We start from the raw sequence: 22,712 nt of genomic DNA, 5'->3' as shown, positions 1-22,712 counted from the left end.
TCACACTGCCTTTTGTTACACGGTGAACTCCTCAGGCCTCCGGCAACAGCTGACTTCCCCGTGTTTCTCTTGTTTCTCCTGCAGCAGCTCCCACGGGGCCCTGCACAGCAGCAGGACTCAATCAAATAGATCCAAACGCACACAGCACACGTGGTTTCACACCTGGGGGTGAGGGCTGGGGTGCAGACAGTAGGAGGTTGGAAAATGCACCCCAGTTGGACTCCTGAACTGAAGACTTGGGACTCATATCTATCCCAGACTATTCATCCAACTTCCTGAGGGCTTTGTATCAGCAAGCATCAAGGTGGCCAAGTCTGGAGGAGAGGCAGCCAACCCAAGACTCTAAACTACACTGCCCAAAGCACTCCTTCTTCACAGGTGACTGGCGTTAGGGTAATGGATGATGGCTCTGTCCCCTCTTGGAGAATCTGTCTCCCGCCCCTCATCCAAGTGGGGTTATGATAGAGGAATTCTTTCTTAAACAGCTTTATTGATATATAATTCATATACTGCATAATATAATAACCCTTGTTCATAGTGTTATGCCAGCTTATAGCATTCTTGCAAGGCTGAAAATTCCCATGTGTCCTGTCAATCATTCTGACAGGCCCATGTATAGGTCTTTATTCTGCCTGTTACCATAACTTATCCTAAGCCACCTTTCCTGCTCCTGTTTCAGCCAGACTTAGCTTAAGACTTCTGAGATGTTAGGAGATGGAGGGCTGGCTTTTCTTACTTGATGTGCACAACTTCAGAGTCTCTTTGGGGCTTGGATGTCTCCAAAGTCTCGCTGTATATCCGCACTCCCAAGCCCTCCTCCAAGTCTCCATCCTCCTCTTTCAGCAGATTGGTGGAGACCAATGTTTGGCTTCTGCTGCAGTGTATTACAGTGCGAGATCAACACGGAGGTCCCATCCGCCCTGACAACATAATTCACTGACTGCGAAGGGATATAATAAAGTCTGTTTATTACAGCAATTAACAGAGCAGCGCTTGTCGGCATGCTTTTCTGGCCACCAGAAAAGTGCTTACTCCAGGTGCCCCGATTCAGGAAACCATGCAACTTGAGCTAAAATGAATCCAATTAGAGGTTTAGAAAATGAACCTACCATCCAGGACTCAGTTCCACAGAGGTAAAACCTCAGTGCAGGGGCAATCAAGATGGAGATCACTATTCTACTGGGTTAAGATCTGGGCATAGGGAAGGGTGTGAAGGGAGAGTTGTTGGGGGCAAGGTTGATGGGGATACATTGATTGTATACAGGTGGAGAAATATCATAATGGCTCCCCCACATTAATGTATGATAATAAAAATAAGAAGCTCTAGATGTGTCTCTATTCATGGTCTTGGTCTTGAGAATGTGCATATAATGCACCCTACAACCCAGCCACCCTGTGTGAAAGGTTCAAATCTCATTGACCTACATAGATATAGGTGGGGAACATTAGCACCATTGACTCTCAAGGGTCCTCTGCCACTGCAGTGGAGGAAGGGAGTGGAGGCAGGGATGGAGGAAGAGGACCAAAGGCTGGGCCAGGGAGAAGAGACAGAGGAGGAAAGCTTTGAAGAAATCTTTCCATTAAGCCCTGTTTTCATGAGTGTCATCAAGACCAGAAGATCCAAGGAGGGGGAGTAACTTTTGATACAGCACTTGCTGAGCATGTTCAAGGCTTTGATGTGTGTGTGTGCGTGTGTGTGTGCGTGTGTGTGTGTGTGCATGTGTGTACTGAACCTGGGCACATTCCTTTTGTTCAACACTGACCATCTACCATTTGAGCCACAGCTCTACTTCAGGTTTTCTAGTTTTTAATTGGAGATAAGAGCCTCAAGGACAGCCGGGCACCAGTGGCTCATGTCTGTAATCCTAGCTACTCAGGAGGCTGATATCTGAGGTTCACGGTTCAAAGCCAGCCCGGGCAGGAAAGTCTGTGTGACTCTTTTATCTACAATTAACCACCAGAAAACCAGAAGTGGCGCTGTGGCTCAAGTGATAGAGCGCTAGCTTTGAGCTGAAGAGCTCAGGGACAGTGCCCAGGCCCAGAATTCAAAACCCACAACCAACAAAAAAAGAAAAGCCTTAAGGACTTTTCTGCCTGGTCTGACTTTGAAACATGATCTTCAGATCTCAGACTCCTGAGTAGCTAGGATTACTTGCTACTGGCATCTGGCAAAGGCTTTTGGCTTTGTTTGTGTTTGTTTATTTGTAGTGCTGGGGATCTAACCCAAGACCTCTGCATACTAGGCAAGTACACTACCACTTGAACTATAGCCACCAGCCCTTTTATTTTTGTTAGTGTGTGTGTGTGGGGGGGGGGGGGGGTGTTGGTCCTGGGGCTTGAACTCAGGGCCTGGGTACTGTCCTGAGTTTTTGTGCTCCAGGCTTGGGCTCTGTCACTTCAGCCACAGCTCAATTTCTGACTTTTTTTTTTTGGTGGTTAAGTGGAGACAAGAGTCTCATGAAATTTCTCTCCCAAACTGCCTTCAAACTGAGATCCTCAGATCTCAGACTCCTGAATAGCTAGGATTACAGGTGTGAGCCACAGGCGGCCTGCTTATTCTTATTTTTGAGACAAGATTTCACTGCAAATTTTGCTCAGGTTGTACTCTTAATTGAAAGTTCTCCTGCTTCTGACAGCTGGGATTACAGGTGTGTAACATGATGCCCAGCTATGGCTTTCAGTCTGATTCCCTAACACCATGAAAATATTTAAAGACCTAAAGCTCCTGGAGGGAATGTGGCTGTTTAGAAGGGGAGGGGCGTGTGTACTTTTCAGCTTGGAGAATATATGCTGTCTTGTTTTCAGCAGTCTAAACAAAGACTTTAAGCCATTTGTCCTAGCTCTTTGGTGGATGGGTCAAAGAAAGAAAAGTATTGGTTTAGATTCTAAAGCAGAGCTCACTGCTAATTAACCAAACTGAGTCCTCTGCATATTGCTTATACCAACAGGACATCTCTCTGAATCATAGATGGCATTCCCTGGAAGTTCTAACAGCCTGTCCTGAGTGGCTGGGAAAATAACCTGAGCAGTAGCTCTTCCTTGTTTTCTCTGCAGCAGAAAACATGGAACTGGGTACTTAAGCCAGGTAACAAACCAAAGGCTTGAATAGAGGCAAACCCCTGCCAAAGATCCCTCTGATTGAGGGGGGACTTTGTGTGTTCCCCTTTCACCATCATTCCTTTCCCTCCTCGGGCCTCTGGGGAGAGGTGCTGTGTTAAGGGATGAGGGCAGAAGGCAGCCTGGCCTCTCTGGAATAGAGAAAGTCAGAGCTTTGAGCATCATGAACAACGAGATAAAAATAGCAGTGTTACCATGGTGACGGAGGCTGGGAGAGTCCTGAGGATCTGTCTGGGTCCTGCTATCTCCCCCTCTCCCCTTCCTTTTGCTGGATGGAACACAAGAATGAACCGAGGGAGGTGGGAGGGCTTCCCAAGAGGGGAGGGAGACAGACAAACAGCCCACTAAGAAAACCTTGGAACTCCAGACCCTGGGGGCTTCTGCCAGAACTTAGACATCCAGAACATAGGCCTCTGGCTTTTAGACTTCCTTTCTCAGCATAAGGATTTCCCCCAGGGATGTCCTGGACAGTGCCCACCTACCCCTTCCTGGTGGGTGGTCTGACCTGGCTTCCCTGTAAAAAGATGAGGTTTCTGTTTCTTCTTTGTGATCTCTGGTTGTGACCCACAGGAATTGACAGAAGAGGCCCAGGCAGGACTGGCACAGTGGGCACTGACCACTCCAGGGACAGCCTGAGGGTGGAAGACTTCGTGCTGACAAGCCAGGTGTCCTGATCCTAGACTGCGCAGCAGCGTGGATGTGAAGAGTCGTGTGAACTAAGAACAGGGTGATGGTGACACCTGGCGTCTCTTGATCATGCTTGTGAGTCGGAAGAATGGTGTGTTCACTCCTTCGGAACAAGTTCCGGCTCTTGGTTCTTAAGTTCTGGTCAGTTCAATCACCTCTGGGGTCAGCAGCCACCTTCAGAATGAGCAGTTTCTCCCCGAGACCAGTTTCTCCAGGTCCACCAAAGGTGGCAGCCTATGGGTTCTCTTCACTGGTGAAGGCTGATCTTGGAGTTGGTGAGCAGTTTACTTCTCAACATTCTAAGAGCCGCACGTGGACACAACAGGCCCAATGTGGCCCCTGTACCATGTGCCTTCCTGTGAGGTAGGGAGGGAGCGAGAAAGCAAGTTGTCCTCAGCTAGGAGTCAGGCACAGCACAGAGAGGCTGACGCTGTCCACCCAAAGGCACTCACTAGGACAATCCCACGAAGACAGCCTCAGCCAGAGGGAAGACGCACAGTCAGTCTGTAGACAGGCCAGACTTGGGCTGAGGCCCTTCCCCTTGCAGAAGGCAAGGAAAGTACGAAGGTGGAGTGGTTCCATTAGCTTATAGACAACCACGTGAAGGGAAACCCAGGAGTTACATAAGTCTGGGCCCTGACCTGAAGGTAGTGAAGGAGAGAAGGGGAGACCAAAAGAGGGCAAGAAGGTGGCACTCGAGACACAATCTGGAGTCCCAATCCAGATGCTTAGACAGACTCCCCTGGGTGTGGCTGGGGAAGCACCCTGCCCCCTGTTACCAGCTGTAGAGTGCCCCCTGCTGGATCACAAGATACCTGCAACCCCTGTTTCCGCAGCCTGGAGCCCCACTAAGCTCAGCTCCTCAACCTACAGACCTGAACTCTACAGAGGACTTAACAACAATCTATGTATTTCTATGGGTCCATATGCTACATTCAAAAAACCCTCCCCTGGAAGTGGAGAAGGAAACTGGCACTCTGGTGGAAAGGGTCCAACCTGAGATAAGACCTCCACTGGGGCCCCAGACAAATCGCATCCCAGGACCCCAGCCAGCCTCCATACTTCACCCTGCATTCAATAACCCAAAGCCCAAGAAGAAGGACTTTCCCCTTTACAGCTCAGGGATGCTCAGCCCTCCATCCTTCAAGGTGGATCTGGTACTGATCCACTAGCCAGGACAAAAGCTGTGTGCCTCCTGCCTCATCCCAAAAGCTCAGAAGCCCGACTTCGATGGAGTCCTGGGAAAAGAACGTGGAATAGTCTCTTTCCTAGGAAGTTGAAATAGAAAGGGCAAAACGATCCAAATGAATCTTTGGAAAGGAGTGAGACTCCAAGCAAGGCGGGAAACGAGGCTCATCTGGGAAGGAACAGGAAGGCAGAGGGAGGGTTAGAAGTCAGAGGTCTGACTGCATGCGGTGTGTGGATACGGGCTGCTTTGGCTTTTTTTTTTTTTTAATTACACCTGTCCTGTGCTCACCCAAGGGCACAGAGGTAGAAACAGGTTTCCAGAATCCTTTCAAAGATGCTGGGAGAAGCCAAGTGTCTGTCTCCCTGAGAAGGAAAACAGAGGGACAAGATAATACAGCGTTGGCCCTGCCTGAGGCCTGGATGAGGAGGCCACCAGCTTGGAGGCCAAGCACAGCCAGGGGCAGGCACCAGCGGGCATCCAGACAGCCTTGACCTTGGAACCCCACCCACGTTCCCATGGCAGGGTGGGAGATATCCCGTGTCCTTGGCAAGTCCAGAGCGCTATCTTGGGGGAGGCAGCTCTGAGTGGACCCCAGCCAAATCCTGCAGCTGCCCGGACTCTCGCCCAGGGTGAGAGCATCCCCCTACTCCCCCCCTTCCCAGGCCCACATTCTCTACTCTTCTGACCTTACCTCGGGGTGAGGCCCTGTGGTTGGGACATAATACCCAACACCTCTGAGTCTCAGGGATAGAATTTCATCCTCCCCTTCCAGAGGACTGCAGGCTCGCAGGCCACCACCAGGGACAAGGGCTCCCAAGGGAGGGCTTCAGTATTAGGGACCCTCCCCACCCCCACGTTTTTCTGCCCTTTTGCTCTGCCTCACTCAAGGCCTTTGCTGTCCAAGACAGAGAACCAGGAGGTTTCCCTCTGTCCCTTGTGACCCCACTAGTGTTTATTGCTGAGTCTTGCTGTTTCCTTGAGAGTAGGGCTTCTGTGTATAATTCTTTGGATATAAAAGGAAATAACAGATTGTTGGAGGCTGGGGTGGGAGGGTGTCCAAGGAGAGGGAGGACAGAACTTTTAAGCCTTAGTGGAGCCTCACCAAGACAACCTTGATCCCCCAAATCTGCTCAAAGCCCAGGAAATGCCTGACTGTGGGCATGCGCCAGGCAGGAAAGGCAGCCAGGTTCTGACAAGCCGCAGAAGGGGCCTCTGCCCTCCCCACTTGCCTGGAGAAGCACGCATTCCTGGAAAGAGGGGTTCAGCCCCTCCCATCCTGCAGCCCTGACCTCCTCTAACAGGTCACAGTCAGATAAGCTATTCTGTCCTGGGGTGCTGAGGGGGGGGCAGGAGCTCACTCCTGAGCACAGCGGTACCTGGGAGGATCATGGCAGGCTCACTGAAGCAACAGAATCTGCCTGAAGACTTCTGCTGCCAGGGTGCCTGTCCCTGTGCCCTTCTAGCACCTGAGAGAGAAGTCCTGGCACGATGACAAAGTGCAGGGAGGAAGGAGAGCAGAAAATGGGAGGGAGGAGAAGGAAGGTTGCTTTTGTTTTTTCTTTCTTTCTTTTGATTTCTACCCCCTAGAAATGGGCTGGGGCTGGGCTGGGGCGAGAGTGAGGAAGGTTGATGGGTTGAGGAGATGAAGATAAAGGTCAAGGTCAGTCCTAGAGGCTCCCCCCCACCCCCAAGTTTCCCCTGAAGGCACCACATGCAAATAGATCCCCTTTATGGCTTCTGAGAAGGCAGGGGTGAGGTGGGAAAATAAAAGTGGGCACACAGTTTAGTCCAGGAAAGGGTTCCCACAGTCCAGCTCCTGGTAGATAGTCCCAGAGGGGGTCAGTGCCCTGGAGACAGACCTCCCCAGATCTTTGTTCTGCTAATGAGCCAGACATCATAGAAGTGGGGAGAAGGGCCTGTCCAGGGCTAGGGCTGGGGAAAGGCTGCCCTGTGGTGTTGGGTGGAGCAGAGCCCATCCCTTGCCTCTCCTCTTACTGCCCATCTCTGGCCTCTACCTTGGTGCCTGGCCCAAGAGGATGCTGGGAGGAGCTGGGGCCCTGAGGCCCTGCCTGGGACTCCATGAGGGTCAGGACAGGGCTGTTCCGGGGCTCTCTGGCAGAATAGCCAGTTTCTTCTCATCTAGAAATCTCTCTCCCAAGGCCACTTGCCCCTGTGGGAGGGGCTACCAGAGAAGAGTCAGAGCCCTTGGGGCAGGGCCAACTTCGGCTCCTCTGGAAGGTATGCCGCTGGTCCTGAGGTTCCCCCTTGTGTGACTGGGGCCTTTCTCCAGGGAGACGGGAAGATTGGAAGTTAATAAGTGTGGGCATGAGAAGGGCTGCCAGGTGCCCAGGAGGCCGATGCCCTCCGATTAGTCAGGAGCCAGCTAAGAGAAGATGGCTTCTGCGCCCAGCGTCAGCAGCAGTCAGCAGCACAAGCTCAGCCCTGGGACCTGACAAGGAGCCCCTGGTTCTGCTCACACGACCGTTTCCCGCTCTCTGTGAATCTCTTCCTTCTTCCTCTTCATCTTGCAGAAGCCATGGAGGCCACAGAAACAGGCGAAAGTGAACTGGGGCATGCCCTGGGGCAGGCTGGGGGGTGCTCACCACTGAAGATCTGCAAAGGAAAGGCAGGGAGGGAAGATGGGAGGGAGAAAGGCACAAGAGAAGCAAGCTGGGGTTAAATGTTCCCAGAATCCTCTGCGCTCCCTGAGGCAGCCCAGGCCTCGCTAGCTGCCACACTGAGCCACATCATCATCCAATAACAGGCTCTTTGAAACCTGCGTTGTTTCCTCATCTGGAGGAAGCTGAACTCAAGCCCAGCTGCTGCCTGCTTTGTCCCTGGCCCTCTGCCTCACCTCACACCTGAACACACCTGTGGCAGGGGAACAGGAAGCAAGCTGATTCAAAATAAGCTGTGGCTATGGCACCCGGGTATGTGTGTGTATGGGGTGTTGCCCTTTCTCCTTGCGGTCTTGAATCAAGTGTTCCAGATGTAGGAGGATGTGGTGCTTAAAGGGTCCTCCATCCAGCCCAGCCTCTGCCCAGACACCTGGAATGCAGTCACCAAATCCTTCCTTCCCTAACAGGCCCCAAGGTATGCGACTGCTTTGCGCATCCTGTGCTGCTCTACGTAACTAACCCACATTCTGGGCCTGGACATGCAGAGAACAGACAGTGAGAGTTCTTCGGCCAACAGGCTACTTTATTTAGCGCCTATGCTGAAAACAGAGATTAGGAGTAGGCATAAAAAGAGTTCACATCATTTCCTTTCTTTTTTGCACTCTTACTGAGACAAACCCAGGACCTCTCACTTGACTTTTTAACTTCGGGCTGGTGTTCTACCAACTGAGCCTTAGCTCCACTTCTGGCTTTTTTTTTTTTTTTTTTTTTTGGTGACTAACTGGAAATAAGGAGTCCCGCAGACTTTCCTACCCAGGCTGGCTTTGAACCATGAGCCTCAGGCCTCAGCTTCTTAAGTAGCTAGGATGACAGGTGTGAGCCACCGGAACCGGGTGATGACGTCATTTAATCTCTAGCACAAAAGTCATGTTAAGGCAGAGGCTGAAGCTGAGTTTGTCCAGGCATGGCTCATTGTCCCACATCTCTAGCTGGTCAGCCCTCTGACTCCACAGGAGTCAGACAAAGGGCTGCTCTAGCACCTGCAGGTATCTGACTGCAGATAGATGGGCTCAGGCTGCCAGAGCAATGCCTTACCCCCCTCATCTAGGTTTCCCTGCCCTTGCACCTGCACATTCCTTCTGTTTCCGTTCCTTGGCTCTGAGCCTGCTGATGAGGAAGCAGAAGAACTTGTAGGTTAGCTCAGAGATGGGATCTGGGAACAGGAAGGGATGCCAGGCTTGCATCCTGACCCTGGTGAAATGGTTTCTCTGTGTAGGAAAAGCATGGGGAACAGACATGTGCGTGAAGTGAGGGCAGAGGGGAGAGAGGGAGGCCTGGGGGCGAGGTCAGAAGGTTTGAAACAAGGCCACAGCACCTCCCTTGGTGGGCAGAGATGGCATGGATGTCCTGTGCCTCAAATGCAAGACACACCTGTAAAGTGGCTCCATCTCTGAACCTGGTGTGGCCCACGTGGCATTGCAGACATTTCCCGATCTGGTCAGCCTTGTCCCTTGTTTCTCCTGTGGAGCAGAAGCCCTCTCCATGCACACTGTACAGCACCCTGTGGAGCCAGTCCCGTCAGGATTCCCTCCTCCCTTCCTCTCTCCATTTCTCCCTCAGCGCTCGGTAATACATCTAATAGCTGTAATTAATAGGTGCAATGCATTTCCAATGGCCAGCTGGGTGGGCAGGAGGCCCAGCTTGAGTCAGCATGGATAGAGAGGCAGGCTGCTATTTAATAACCCACCCGCTTTCCAACACCATTTACACACCCACTCTGCTGGAGTATATATAGTGAGTAGAGAGCAACCTCCAGGATAAATATAGACACAGGCGAGACACAACTACTATATTTCTAGATCCATCTCCTACAGCTATCTGTGGATCCCTCCCATGACAAACCTAGAGAGACGGGGATCCAAACTGGGGCTTAGGTAGCCTGGGTTCTATTCTTGGCTCTGACGTTGCTATGCTGTGTCACCCTAGGCCAGTGGCGGGACATCTCTGGGCCTTCATGTCCTTCTTTCCAAGCACCAGGAAGTTAGTTAAGGCTTAACTTTCGTACTCCAAACCTAAGGAACTAGAAAGACACTGGGAATCCCATAAAAGGAAAAGGAAAGGAGAACGGGTAAACTCCTGGTTACCAGTACTTACAACACATTCACTTCCAGAAAGCTAGGAAGGAGGTCACTGGAGCTATCAGCAGCAGAAAAATGCATGGGGGAGAGAGCCTACAGATCTTTCTCCAGTCAACAAAGCTAACTGGAGAAAGAACTCAGGGCCAAAACAAGTCAGGCAAGTGTCTTTAACCTTCACAGCCCCATCCCACATCTAGGGCACTTCGGGGTCTCTTCAGCCTACTTGCCCTCCCCAGGGGCAATTACGTCCTTCAGTGATGCTCCTCCCCTTGGAGTGCTTTGGGGAAGATGAGAATCCTGGGTTTTGCTCAGCCCATCCCTGTCAGTAAGGCAGAGGTAGGGCTAAGAGGACCCAGGATCCACATATTAAAAGAAAGGTCTGCTGGGCACAGTAGCTCAAGCCAATAATTCTAGTCAGCCTGGGCAGGAAAATCAGTGAGATTCTTATCATTAATAAACTACCAAAAAAGCCAGAAGTTTCCAGGCACCAGTGGCTCATGCCTGTAATCCTAGCTACTCAAGAGGCTGAGATCTGAGGATTGTGGTTCAAAGCCAGCCTGGGCAGGAAAGTCCATGAGACTCTCATCTCCAATGAACCACCAGCAAACAGGAAGTGGTGCTGTGACTCAATGTGGTAGAATGCTCGCTTTGAGCTGAAGAGCTCAGGGACAGCTCCCAGGCCCTAGAGTTCAAGCCCCACAACTGACCCCCCAAAAAAGCCAGAAGTGGAGCTGTGGCTTAAGTGGTAGAGCACTAGCTTTGAGAGAAGAAAAAAAATCAAAGACAAGAAGGAGAAATCCCCCAGGAGCTGAACTGGGGTAGGGGGTGGGGAGTCACAAGTTGGTTCCCAAGAAAAACTAGAGAGCTGGCTACCCCAGTGGGATTTCTGGGTCCTTGTTTCCAAAGATAGAACAACACAGCGAGGGCCTGACTCCTTATTCCTCCCACAGCATGGATCTGGGGTGCTGCTTGCTCTACCAGGGCTTGAGCGGGCCATAACGCTATGCCCTGGAGTCAGCCCAGGCTGTCAGCCACATGCAGATTGCTAGGCCAGCCCCTGAAATGAGTGACAGCTGGGGACCCTGACCAGCAGGCACTGAGGGAGCCCTCTTTGCTGGGCTCATACTCTCCACACTGCTATCTGCTCTGCTGGGCAGAAGTCCTGCACCTTCCCTTTCCAGCCTTTAACCTTCACCCATGGCAGCAGCCCCAGCACCAGATGGAGGCTCCCTGGAGAAGTCAGGTCCAATGGCCTCTCCTTCGCTAGCCCTGGAACACTCCCCAGTTACCTGTGCCCCCCCACCCTAGAATCCAGGAGGGACTAAGGAAGAGAGAGACCATTCCTTTACCCCAAGAACTACAAGGAAGGAGGTGCAGACCATTCTCCCACTGCCCCATGACTGGCTCACTAGACTACAAGCTGCTGGCCCTGGCTCCTTCCCCATCCTCCTTTCTGACTTTCCCGGAACTCAGCACCAAGATGGTCTGGGGTCTAGATGCTCTGCCTAGCCAGATATCCAGCCACTAGCATCTCCCCCCACACGAGCCACCATGGGGTTCCCCAGCCTATAAACTCACTCTTCCTTTGCCCCTCACCCCACATCTCTCTGCCACAGTCTGAGTCTAGCACTGTGGGCTAAAAGGGAGCAGTGGGGCCAGTTTGGACACGTGGGAGAACCAAGAAGGCTACGCTTAGCGTGGCGAGAAGGCTGGGACTTGCGGACACCAACTCTCTGGTGTCTCTCCAATTTTAATGCGGTCCTCCATCGAAGTGGGTGGCGGGGTGGGGGTGGGAAGGGTAGAAAGATACTCAGCACTGTTGGGATAAGCCAAGAGTTCAAACAAGAGGTAATGTCCCTCCCACCCTCCAACTCTTCAGACAGAAGCCAAGAAGCTTTCCCTAAGACCCCCCCACACCCCACTACCCCCACCTCAGGTAAAGGGCAGCAGTGAAGTGACCCGGTGGGGAAGGATGCCCCCAAAACCTCTGGAACAATGCAGAGCCCTGCCCCCCTCCCCAGCGCCCTTCGCACCCCGCCTCAGTAATTAAAATATGAATTCACCTTCCCTCCCCGAGCCATTCATCTCCGAGAAAGGAAGCAGCTGCAGCTTAGGAGACCGGATTTGGGGGATTAGCTCTGGCTCGGGAGCAGACACACCAGGAGAAAGAATTAAAAAGGAAGGGGGCGAATTGGGTTTTCTCTCCCCACCTCCTCCCTCTCCCTCCCTTGCCATCTCGGAGCCTCACACCCCACCCCTTCCCCCAAAGCCAGGCCTCTGCAGGTTTCTGGGAACTGTAGTCTACCAGGCGGTGTTGATAAACAGGCAGGCCAGGGGTGGGTGGTGGCACAAACTACAGATCCCAGGACTTCTTCCCAGAGTTGGCAGCAGCCTAGCTGGGAGAAGCCCGAGTTCTCCTTGGAAGTTAACTCCTTCTTGGCCTGCGGGAGCCAGAATTGCCTGGATTTGGTAGCCAAGCCCTCGGAGCCAAGACCCCTGAGGTCACCACCCCTAGAGCAGGCCAAGGCCAGCCATACTGGCCTTTTGTTTGCCTGCCCACCCCACCTCCCAAGACTAAAAGGGCAGCTAAGCGTTTATCAGTGGTTCTGAGATACTGGGGTGCCATCAGAGCTGGGGGAGGGGTGTCCAGGGTAGCAAGTCTTGAAATGCCCTTGTATCCTGCATTCAGGGTTTAGCAGAAGCTGGTGTACCCTGAGTCATCAGGACAGCAAGAGGGGGGCACTTAGGCACTGGCTCAGGCTAGAAGGGACCCCCCCCAAAAAAGAGGTCAAACAGTAGTGCTATCCCCTTCTAAAAATGAAGACAGAGATTTCCCCCCTACCCCCGCCATCATCTTTGCCTTCACAAAGGAGTAGAGCTTAGCAGTCAAACTCCATTTCCACTAAAAATCGTAGATACTACCAGAGAGAGAGACCTGCTTGAATCTCTGTGTGGTTAAACATGGGCCCGCTCTCCCGTGGGAGCCTTTACGCTGGGTCTGAGGACGGTAGCAACTTAGATTGCTCAGAATATTTTCCCTTTCAGCTGTCTGCCGGCCTCGGATCTGTGAGTCCTTCGGGAGAGAGGGCATGAGGCCAGCCTGCCTATTCAGGGCAGTTCAACAATTATGTGACATATACAATTGTGTATCTTTCCAAGCCTGCCCAGAGATGACAAAGGCTGGAAAGGAGGTCCAACTTTGTTACCCCAGAGTGCCTCAAACACCCTCTCCTCTGCCCCTCCCTGCAAAGCAGGGACTCTCCTCAGGTGAGCTGCTCTACCTTTTTGTTCATGGAAACTCACCTCACCTACCCTCCTTCTCCCCCTTCCCTTTCCTAGCTCACAGTCTCTCCCACTAATAAGGACTCTGCAGTTCCTATTTAGTGCCTTGCTTGGCCCGAGCTTTCTAGAGGTAGAATCTTCGAAATGGTTCACCTGTCCCTCTCCCCTCAGTGCTGGGGTCTTGACGTGGGTAAACTACACAGTGGAATTCATTCTCTGGAAGGCTCTGGGGACTAGAAGGAAGGGGACACTGTTCCCATCTAACTTTTCAAGGCTGGAGATTGGGAGTCAAGAGAAGGAATCAGGAATCGGGAGATTCTCAGAGCACCACAGGGAGCAAGACAAATTCGGCTGAGGCAGCTCACAAGGAGGGAGGGGGGGCAGGCGCTACCATCTCTAGAGAATCCAAGCTGGGACATGAGTGCTTGTAACCTGGACCAGCCAAGTATAACCCCAGCTGGTTTGGGTTTTCTCTTTGCTTCTCCTGTTAGATTTTCTTTTTCTTTCCCCTCTGCTCTTGCTGGGAAAGTGTGATTGGCTGAGTAATTGGAGTCGGGTCATGGAGCCAATTTGAGGACCAGCACCTCTAGACACTTCTGGAGCACCCCTGGGGTGTGCACAGCACTCTAGGATCAGTCTCACCACTCAGGTGGCATTAGCTCTCCCTACATCCGCAGGAGGCAGTAAAAACACTGGGTTCTGGCTTTGGAGAATCCGGGTTCAATCCCCAGCTCTGCCCCTTACTAGCCAAATGTGCTTGGAACAGTTTCCCAGCTTCCCGGTGGCTCGGATTCCCATAAGCAAAATGGGCCAATAGTAGATACAGCTATTTGGGGGAATGGATGAGCTCCTACAGGTTAGAACTGTGGTATACAGGAAGCACTCAGCAAATATCCATTGGAGGGAATTAGGGGCGCCAAGACATTATAAGTAACTTGCCTTCAGATTCTCAGCACCAAATATAGTCCTCTCATCTTCAGTGGTCTGTTTTAGACAGCCTGGGGGCTGTAGGGGGTGTGTGTAGGAAGCAGGGGTGATTCCACCAACATCACAGCCTGCTTCATTTCCATCTGCTGGAGTCTCCAGGATGGTTGGGGAGGAGGAGGGTGGAGGGAGAGGGACAGAAATGAAGTAGGCTTGGAAACAGAAGGAAGGGGCTAGGCAGGCTGTGACAGGAAGGTGGAGTGTAAGAAGGAACTCGAGGGACCAGGAGCTAGGGATGGACCAGGAGCTAGAGGCCCTAGGTTCCGTCCATCCTGCTGCTGCCCTAGAGAAGCTGCAGCCTTCCCAGTTTCTTTGTTTTTGCTGGTCCTGGGGCTTGAACTCAGGGCCTGGGCACTCCCCCTGAGCTCCTTTGCTCAAGGCTAGCACTCTGCCACTCTGAGCCACAGCTCAAAGTTTTGGTTCTCTGGTGGTTAACTGGAGATGAGTCTCACAGCCTTTCTTACCAGGGTTGGCTTTGAACTGTGATCCTCAGATCTCAGTCTCCTGAGTAGCTAGGATGACAGGTGTGAGCCACCAGCACCCGACCCTTTCTAGTTCCATTCTGGAACATTCTCACCCCATTGCAGCTGACCGGGAAGGCTGAGAATTCCAAGCTGGGCACAGAGAAAGGTGAAATACAGAAGCAAGGCTGAAAAGCAGAAAGCATCCTGGAGATCCTGAGGAAGGGACCACGACTCTGAGGCACATGGCCCCTGCCTCCAGCCCCCAAATCTCTGGGCATGAGCCAGGCCTCAATAACTTAGCAAGGAGGAAAGCAACTCCTCAGCAAGCCTTTGCACCTCCCTCTTATTTCTTTGGGAACAGCTGCCCAGGCTCTTTATTTTAGACTGGGGACCAGGTCCAGAGAGTGGAAGTGACTTGCCCCAAGTCAGGCAGCTGGAAACCCCTCCTCACCCGGCCCTAGCCCCAGGATCCCAGATCCCTGGTGGGGCCCCTCCCCCAGGCGTGGCTTCCAGGCAACCCCCCCCCTTCTCGGTGGCCCGTCCGTGGGGAAGTGCAGTTGTGCAGAAGGAGCTGGCCCCTCACTGTAGCCCATGGCTTTTAGCCCTACATGAGTTCGGAACGGCAATCACATAGGAATGAAAAGCCATAGGCCACAGCAGAGCTGAGGGGGGTCAGGCGGCAGGAATCTCAAAAGCAGTAAGCTGGGGGGACACCTGAGGAATCTCACCAGTCCCCTTCCCCACCGGTCTGCCTCCCAGGAAGCCTAGGGCCCCCCAGGTCGCATTCTCCCTGCCCCACCCCCAACCCCTTTCCTTTGGGCCCCAAGAACACCAAAGCCATCTCAGTAATGAGTCTCCAGTTCTGGGCCCACAAAGGCCCCACACAATGGTCCCCACTGCTGCTTGGAGAAGCGGTGGCTTCCAGGCCATAAAGGACCTCCTCAAAGCCCCTTAATTAGCTTCTAGCCCCCTCCCAGAGTCTCTAACTACCTCCTCCCCTCCCCTAGCAAATAAGGGCCTCCCTTTTCAAAGCTGCCAGGTCAGTCCAGAGAGAGGCCCCGTTGTGGGCTCCCTCTTTCTAAGCTTTAACCCTTTCCAGGCCAGCACAGGAAGCAGAGGGGCAAAAGAATGCAGAAACAAAAGGCCAGTTTTCTCTTTGGAAGGGCAGAAGTGTTTGGGGGTATCCTTCTAGGGCTGAGGTATCCCCTCTTTTCTCAGACTAATGGAGGGAGCTACTCACTGTACCCATTCTTTGGTGGAAGAAGGGAAAGGCGGTGGGGGGCGTGGGTGGGGGGGGCATCTTCAAACCTATTTAGAGGCAGGCAAAGACTTGAGCTGAAATCTCCAGCGGAGGGCAGCCAGCTCTGTCCACTCACCGGTCAGTGCTGTTGCTGTAGTAGGCGGGACCCAGTTATTGGCACAGGCATCTCCACGACCAGGTGGCCAGGGTAAAGAGCTATGGTGTGAAGCACCATGGTCTCGGGAGCCTGGAAAAGATATGCCCTAAACCAAAGTTGTAATGTTCTCTCCTGCCAGGGTTTGGCTGTGGGCATAAGACTTGAAGGAGTGCCCTGGCAAACCAGGACATCTGCATGCCCAGGTCAGGGAGACCCCAGGGGACTCAGACCCCAGGGGGCACAGCCTTGAACTCCCAGGGACCAAAGCAGGACAGTGGGAGATGACCTGAGGCCCAGATCAGATTCTATCTCTTCAGAGAGTAGCAACCCACCGTAACTCAGCACGAAGCAACACACACACACACACACACACACACACACACACACACACACACACACCCCTCCATCGTAACCTTTGAGGGTCAAAGTAGATACCACCCATCTTCCCATCCAACTCTGACTCATCGACTCCCAGAATCCCAAACCCAAAACCTGCAAGAAGCCAAGGGCTCCAGGCTTGAGTGCCCTCGGTCCCCTCTAAGAGGCGCTGGCCAGGGGGTGCCGGGAACCCAGGATTTGCTCACCTGGCCGACCCAGCAAGGCTCCTCTCCCTCGAAGTCTCCCTCAATTCCTGCAGAGCCACTTCCTGCCTGCCAGGCAGCCACTCACTCCTCCACTCACCCCAGAAGCTCCCCGCCCCAGCGAGGGCAGGCCTCCTCCCTCCTCCGCCCACCGCTGGCTGGGCCGGAGCTGCCCTACTCCCCTTGACTCCCGGGTGACCCACCCCTCCGCCGGCCCAGGACGGAGGGGGCGGGGCAGCCAGCGGGCGGGGATGGTCAGGTACTCCTTCAACCCTGACTTGGGCCGGGGGAACAAAGGTCTCATTGAGCCTCCGGCTGTCTGGTTGGTGAAGCACAAACCTCTTGTCTCTGCTGGCTTTTGATCTCACTTCCTCTGAACCAGCCGAGTATTACTCACGTCCCCCTGCCGGGCTATTGGTGTAGAGGGGCTGTTTGGTCCCCTCTCTCCCTCCCCATCTCCTTTCTCTCTATCCTTCCCCTGCCGCTCCCCTCCAGCTTTTTTTTTTTTAATGGTTTAATTTTTGGCAGGAGACCTGAGTCAGCTCCCCACAGGCCCCCGCATACTGCCTGACCCTCCTCCCTATCTAAAAAGCTTCAGTTCCTCTCCCCGCCCCAACCCCTTTCTCCTGTTCCCACCACTCCCTACCCCTGAAAGGGGGAGAAGTGGGAAACAAGACCAGCACTGGTCTGTCCCGTTTCCTCTCCCCCTTGTCTTCCCCTTTGATTCCTGGCAAAGGCTCACCTGTCCTGGCTTCCCATCCTTGGGCCCAGAAAAGTCTTGACCTGCCCCGTCGACCGGCTTAGCTGACCAGCCAAGTAAGATCTGGAAGCCGGGGGGGGGGGGGGGGGGGGGGGGCTTTGGTGGCTGACAGTTGCTAGGACCTCATTTGGAATGTGGAGGAAGAGACAAGTCGAGTGAGCAGTCATCTCCTTTCCCCAGAAAACACCTCTCTCCCACAGCCCTGAGAACCTGCTTTCCCTGAACCCCAGGCATTCAAAATCACCACTCAGGAACAACCCCACGGACTCACCCCCTTCTCACACTGGAGCCAGGCTCATGATCTGACTCCAACCTCCTGTCTCACCTCAAATCTTATATGCCTCTGCTTGCGTTGGAGGCTGGTGGGCCCAGGCAGCTCCGCTTCCAGCCTGGTATGTGTGAAGGCCACTAAAAACCCCTGTGGCTTTCCTAGGCCCTGTCTTCCATGAGGATCTTGAGCTGTTCTCCCTTCAGAGGCTAAGAATTCCCAAGCTGGCTGACTCCAGGGAGCCCAGGCCCAGTCCCCTCCCCCCGCCACGCCTACCACCTGCGACCACAGGGTTTCCAACCCTCCCCAGCCCTCAGGTACTCCCATTCAGTCAAGGCCAGGATTTGGGAAAGTTGTCCTGCCCTGACAGAGGCCCCATTCTTCTTGCTGCTGGCTCTTATTGTCCCCCATGACTCCACACATTCTTGAGCTCTAATGAGAAACAAGACTGCCACCAGCCCTGCCCTGCCCTTGTCAGTATAACCTGGGCCTTGCGGCCGTAGGCCGGAACTGGGGGAGGGTGGGCTGGTGACAAGCCTGAGGGAGGGAAAGGAGGTGAATAGAACTGAGAGACACAGAGGAGAGATACTGAGAGAAATTGTGCAAGAAGAGGAAGGGGCTTATGGCACATGAGAATGTCAGAGAAAGTTCTACAGGAAAAGGAAGCTTTTTTTTCTTTTTTAAGTAAAAATGGTTGTCACACACAAGGGATCTATTAATTATCATCACTCAGTAAAGCAAACACTACTGCTATCCCAACTTGCAAGATGAGAACTCCGAGGCTTGCTTGTTTGCCTGGGTGGACATTTTTGCTTAGAGGAGGGAGTAGGAGAAGCCTGTGGAAAAGGGAGAGGAGAGAGCCTGGAAAGGAAGAATCCTGACAAGGAGAAAGTGAGGGCAGACCTGGAGTGCAGAGAGAGCTGGAAGAAGCAGACAGCGATGGAGAAGAAGGCTGGAGAGCAGGCCTGAGGTGTCCCTGACCTCTGGCCCCTCTGGGAGGTGTGGAGGGACTCAGGGGTGTGACTTTCCTTCTCTGATAATCAGTCCCACAATCCAGCACAGGTGGTCAGGGACCCCAGGTCTAGCCAGAAAACTAAAGCTTGTTTTTCAGGGAAAACACTGGCTTTTTAGGGAATCCCCAGTCCTACCGTTCTCTTTAAAAACAGTCACCCTGCACCTGTATCTGCGCCTTGGGGGGGGGGGTGTCTATGATATTTCCAGCTAAGGATGAGCCAGATGAAGGAGAATTTGCTAAGGGGTTCAATGAGCCATCTGCCCAGGTCACAGAGAGAAGGGCCAGGGACAGATGGGGACCAGCCCAAGAAGGGATAGAACTAGCCTGGCTCCAGAAGGAGCCAGTAGGCTCCCTGCCCTGGCCCAGGCAGCAGAACACAGGTGCACAGCAAAGCTCAGAACCACACCAGACACACAGTAGGCACCCAATAAAAAGCAAGATGCTAGTGTAGAAAGACGTTAGATCGATCTAATCCAAGGTTCCACCAGGATTCACGAATTCACTCTGGACCTGGCTTCTCCTCTCTAAGAGTTTTTGGTAAACTTTCGTACTCTGAGGGAGAGTTTGAGATTCCCCCCCTCCGCACCCAACAACAGACTTGCCTTTGCCCATGGTAGCAGGGCAAACGAGGCTGGATTTGTTGGAGAAATGAATGAATGGTGGGCAAAGCTTAGAAGCAAGAGAAAGAGCCAGGTGTTCCCCTAGTTCAGCGTGGGGTGTGCGGGGCTCCCGCAGGTCTGTTCTGTCAGAAATGAGGAGGGTCCTCAAACTAGAACAGGCTGTGGGAGCACAGTTTAGCAGTCTGACTCCACCCATGAAGGTGGGTGGGGAGCACTACTGAGGTTCAAAGGCTTTGCTTCTACAGTATCCAGACTTATCCAGCTGTGTTTGGCATGGATCTGTGAGAGCATCTCTGGCCCAGAACTTACCCGGAAGACTAGTTTCAGAAGCACCCAGCAGGTTCCCCGACATACTGTCCTCCAGACCTGGACCAGAGCAGCAATGAGTGTTACTTGCTACCGAGGACAGGGTGACCTCTCTCTAGGCCACCAGATGACTCTCTCCATGGCTAGAGCCTTCACTGTGCCCTAGCCCATCTCTACTCAGAAGCGGGAACAGCTCAGATTCCCTCTAACGTGTAACAGCTTGGAAGCCCCCACCCCGCCCCGCCCCCGGGAGTGGGGTACGTGCTGCTCCATTGAACAGGAAAGCACGGAGAGGTCAGGCATGAACTTCCTTTTTATCCCTGGGGCTTTCTCCACTTGTCCCTGGAGTCTCCATTATGAGGCTTCTCAGGTAAGCAGAGAGAGAGAGAGAGAGAGAGGCTCCCAGCTTGGTAGGTAGGATCCCTGAGATCTCATAGACTAAGCCTGGGGGTTAGCCTCAGGAATCAAGGTAGAGACCCAGAGAAAGAACAACAAAGATTAAAAACGGGGGAGTGGGAGTGGGAAGGGGTCCTACAACCTTGCCACCCCCAGCCCCTCCTCTAATCTAGGCTGGGGATAAGGAGACAGGCAAGAACATAGAGAGGCGCTTATATCACCAGATTCCAGGCTCCCCAAGCATAGGACCCAGGCCACAGTTTTGTGTCTCTTAATCAGCCACGCTGTTAAAGAAAAATACAATAACGTGTCATTGGCAAACTCACGTGCATTTCACCTAGAGCACTTCATGACTAAGATTAAAATATTCCAATGCCTGCCCAGGCCCTCGTTCCTGCACTCTCATCCTATACTCCCCTCAACCCGCACAGAACAATGGTGGTCAGCCTACAGGACTCCAGAACTTGGGGCCCCATTAGTCTGACTATGGAGTACCTCTCTAAAAATTGAGGAAGACGCAGGTAGAGATGGAGGTATGCAAAAACAGCCATTCATTTAGCAAGCATGCTCCCAACATGGACACTGAGACAAACACTAGGAGACAGTACTAGGTAAGGCATTGCCACCAAGCTGGTAGTCCAGTAGGGAAACAGGCACCAGAGCCTACCTGCAAATTTCAGTGCCCCCCCTCCCCAGCCGTCACCTCTACCAGGCATTGTGAGGCCTTCTCCCTGGGGATCAGACTGGAATTGGTCCTCCTACTTGAGACTGTGTCCTCTTTGTGCTTTAGAAGAAGGGCCCTGGGATCTAAGACCACTGGGTAATAGTCTCTTCTTTGGGGGAATGTGGGAAGAGGGCTGGGGCCAGGGCAGGAGCCTTGAGTCTGGGGTGTCCAGTACCCCTTGAAGGAAGTGTTGCCTGATAGAAGAAATCTTCCTCTTTCTCCTGCCTCTGTGACAGCCCCCATGGAGCAGAGTGACCTGAAAGGTAGCTGTACCTCAGCTGGGTCGTCCAGGATTTAACCTCCTGAAGAAAAGAGTCTCCCCCACCACACATACACACCTTTTTTGTGTGTGCCTGTCCTAAGGCTTGATTGACCTCAGGACCTGGGTGCTGACCCTGAGCTTTAGTGCTCAAGGCTAGTGTTCTACCACCTTGAGCCACAGCACCATTGCTGGCTTTTTGATCGTTAATTGAAGCTAAGAGTGTCACGAATTTTCCTGCTGGGTGGCTTTGAACAGACCCTCAGATCTCAGCCTCCTGAGTAGCTAGGATGACAGGTGCGAGCAGGACAGGCTCTTTCTCCTAAACTCAGAGCCCCATTCACCCTGGGGTGCACATCCCAGCCACCCAAAACTTCTCCCTGTAGTTAGCCATTCTTGAGGCATAAACTGAACTGAGTTGTTCACTGGCAAGACGAAGATACGTTGTTGAAATATCACCAGGGAAAATTAAATCAAACCAGAAGAATTGGTCAATGAGGGCTGAGGGCAGCAATCTTAGAGCTTCCTGAGGAAGGCTGTGGAATGCTGGTCAGGGGAGGAGGGCCGGCCACTGGCCCCCAGGCGCCCTCTCCTGACTGGCTAGGGAGAGGCAGGGGCTGGCCTGCCCTCTTTCCCTAGGGGCATGCTGTCAAGGACCCTCTCAGGAAAGAGAGCCCCTATTCTCTCCTTAGGGACCTCCAGCCTGGCTCCTCCTTCTGGGTAGGCCCTGTTCCAGCCCTTCTTAGGCATGTCAGGGTCCCAAGGGGAACACTATGCAGTTCTAAGAGGTCCTGCTAGATCCCACAACCCCAATGGCTACAGGAGGAATCTGTTTGTTTCTTAATTGGGAGTGGGATAACTGCTACCCCGCCCCCCCCCCCCAAGCCTGGAGACCGTGTTTGCCTCCTTGGCTGGAGTTCATGCTTTTACCCAGGATGTGGCCTCTCCCCCACCCCCACCAAGCAATTGTCTCCTGAGGACCCAGCTCCTAGGGTAACAGACACCTCTGCTCTCCTCCCCACCCCCCTTAGAGCTAAACAAACGCTCAGATGTCACCAAGTCCTGACCCCTAGGCTAGTTACAGCCCCTTCCTCACCCAGCGCTACACCAAGGAGCCGGGGAAGGAGGGAGGCTCTCCAAGCTGAGGTTTCACTCAGCCCAGAAAGGGAAATTCAGGGGGTCACATCCCCGAACTCCCTCACACTCCCCCTCTAAATCCCACCAGCCGCAAAAACCTTTAGAAGGAACAAAGGCAATAGGGGCGGGGTGGGTGGGGGGCTCCCCCCCCCCATCTTTGGCCAGACCTGGGCTGCGGTGGAAGCAGCCTGCAGTCCGTCAGCGCTGGCTGGCTTGCAGGTGAACGCCCGAGTCCGGGACCCTGGAGTCCGTCCAGGCCACAGGGACCCCCGCTCCCCCCACCGCCCAGCCCAATCCCAAGCGGAGTTCTCAGCCGCTCCGGGCCCCCGCCCCGCCGGCAGGGGGGTCCCCGACTGGTGGCACTTTCTGCCTGTTTTCGCTCAGTACTCACAGTTCCGTGGCTGCGCCGGCTCCTCTTGGACTCACTTCCTTTGTCTCTCTCTCTCTCCCTCCCTCAAACCTCTCTCTTCCCTCCGTGTCTGGTTCTCGGCTGTAGCTTCCAGTGGGGAAAAATAATTATTCTTCTCAATGGGTTCACACGGGGCGCACGCACACGCGCGCGCGCACACGCACACACACGCATACACACACACACCCCGCCCTGGTACCCAATCAATGCACAAATCTTCGGGGTCCCTTTAACCTCTGCGGATGACTCCGGGAGTTAATTACGAAGCCTCTTTCGGCGCGGCATAAATATGCATTAAGGTCGGAAATGACAGCCGACCACCGAGGCGCGGAACTTCGGGGGAACTGGCGTGCGGACACAC

At 53.4% G+C, this 22,712-nt stretch overlaps 1 protein-coding gene across 7 annotated transcripts; it reads right to left on the bottom strand.

Annotated features, from left to right (window-relative positions):
- Positions 1–974: 974 nt before the first annotated feature.
- Blacat1 (BLACAT1 overlapping LEMD1 locus) lies at positions 975–22,402 on the bottom strand. Of its 7 annotated transcripts, none has more exons than XM_070041688.1 (2): positions 22,334–22,402; positions 975–7,606 (listed from the first exon to the last, which is right to left on the bottom strand). In XM_070041688.1, the coding sequence occupies exon 2, from the start codon at positions 7,566–7,568 to the stop codon at positions 7,467–7,469; it is 102 nt and encodes a 33-aa protein (XP_069897789.1). In that variant the 5' UTR covers positions 7,569–7,606; positions 22,334–22,402; the 3' UTR covers positions 975–7,466. The 7 variants fall into 7 exon arrangements, 6 of the variants coding, with proteins under 6 accessions (XP_069897789.1, XP_069897790.1, XP_069897785.1 ...); XM_070041689.1 differs by lacking the exon at positions 22,334–22,402 and adding an exon at positions 17,543–17,628; XM_070041684.1 differs by lacking the exon at positions 22,334–22,402 and adding an exon at positions 16,461–16,546.
- Positions 22,403–22,712: the final 310 nt, after the last annotated feature.

This window comes from Dipodomys merriami, unplaced genomic scaffold (assembly GCF_024711535.1).
Source record: "Dipodomys merriami isolate MVZ:Mamm:240054 unplaced genomic scaffold, mDipMer1.0.p SCAF_31, whole genome shotgun sequence".
NCBI lineage: Eukaryota > Metazoa > Chordata > Mammalia > Rodentia > Heteromyidae > Dipodomys > Dipodomys merriami.
Note: the sequence above shows the minus strand (reverse complement) of the source record. Positions and strands in the feature narration are given on the sequence as shown.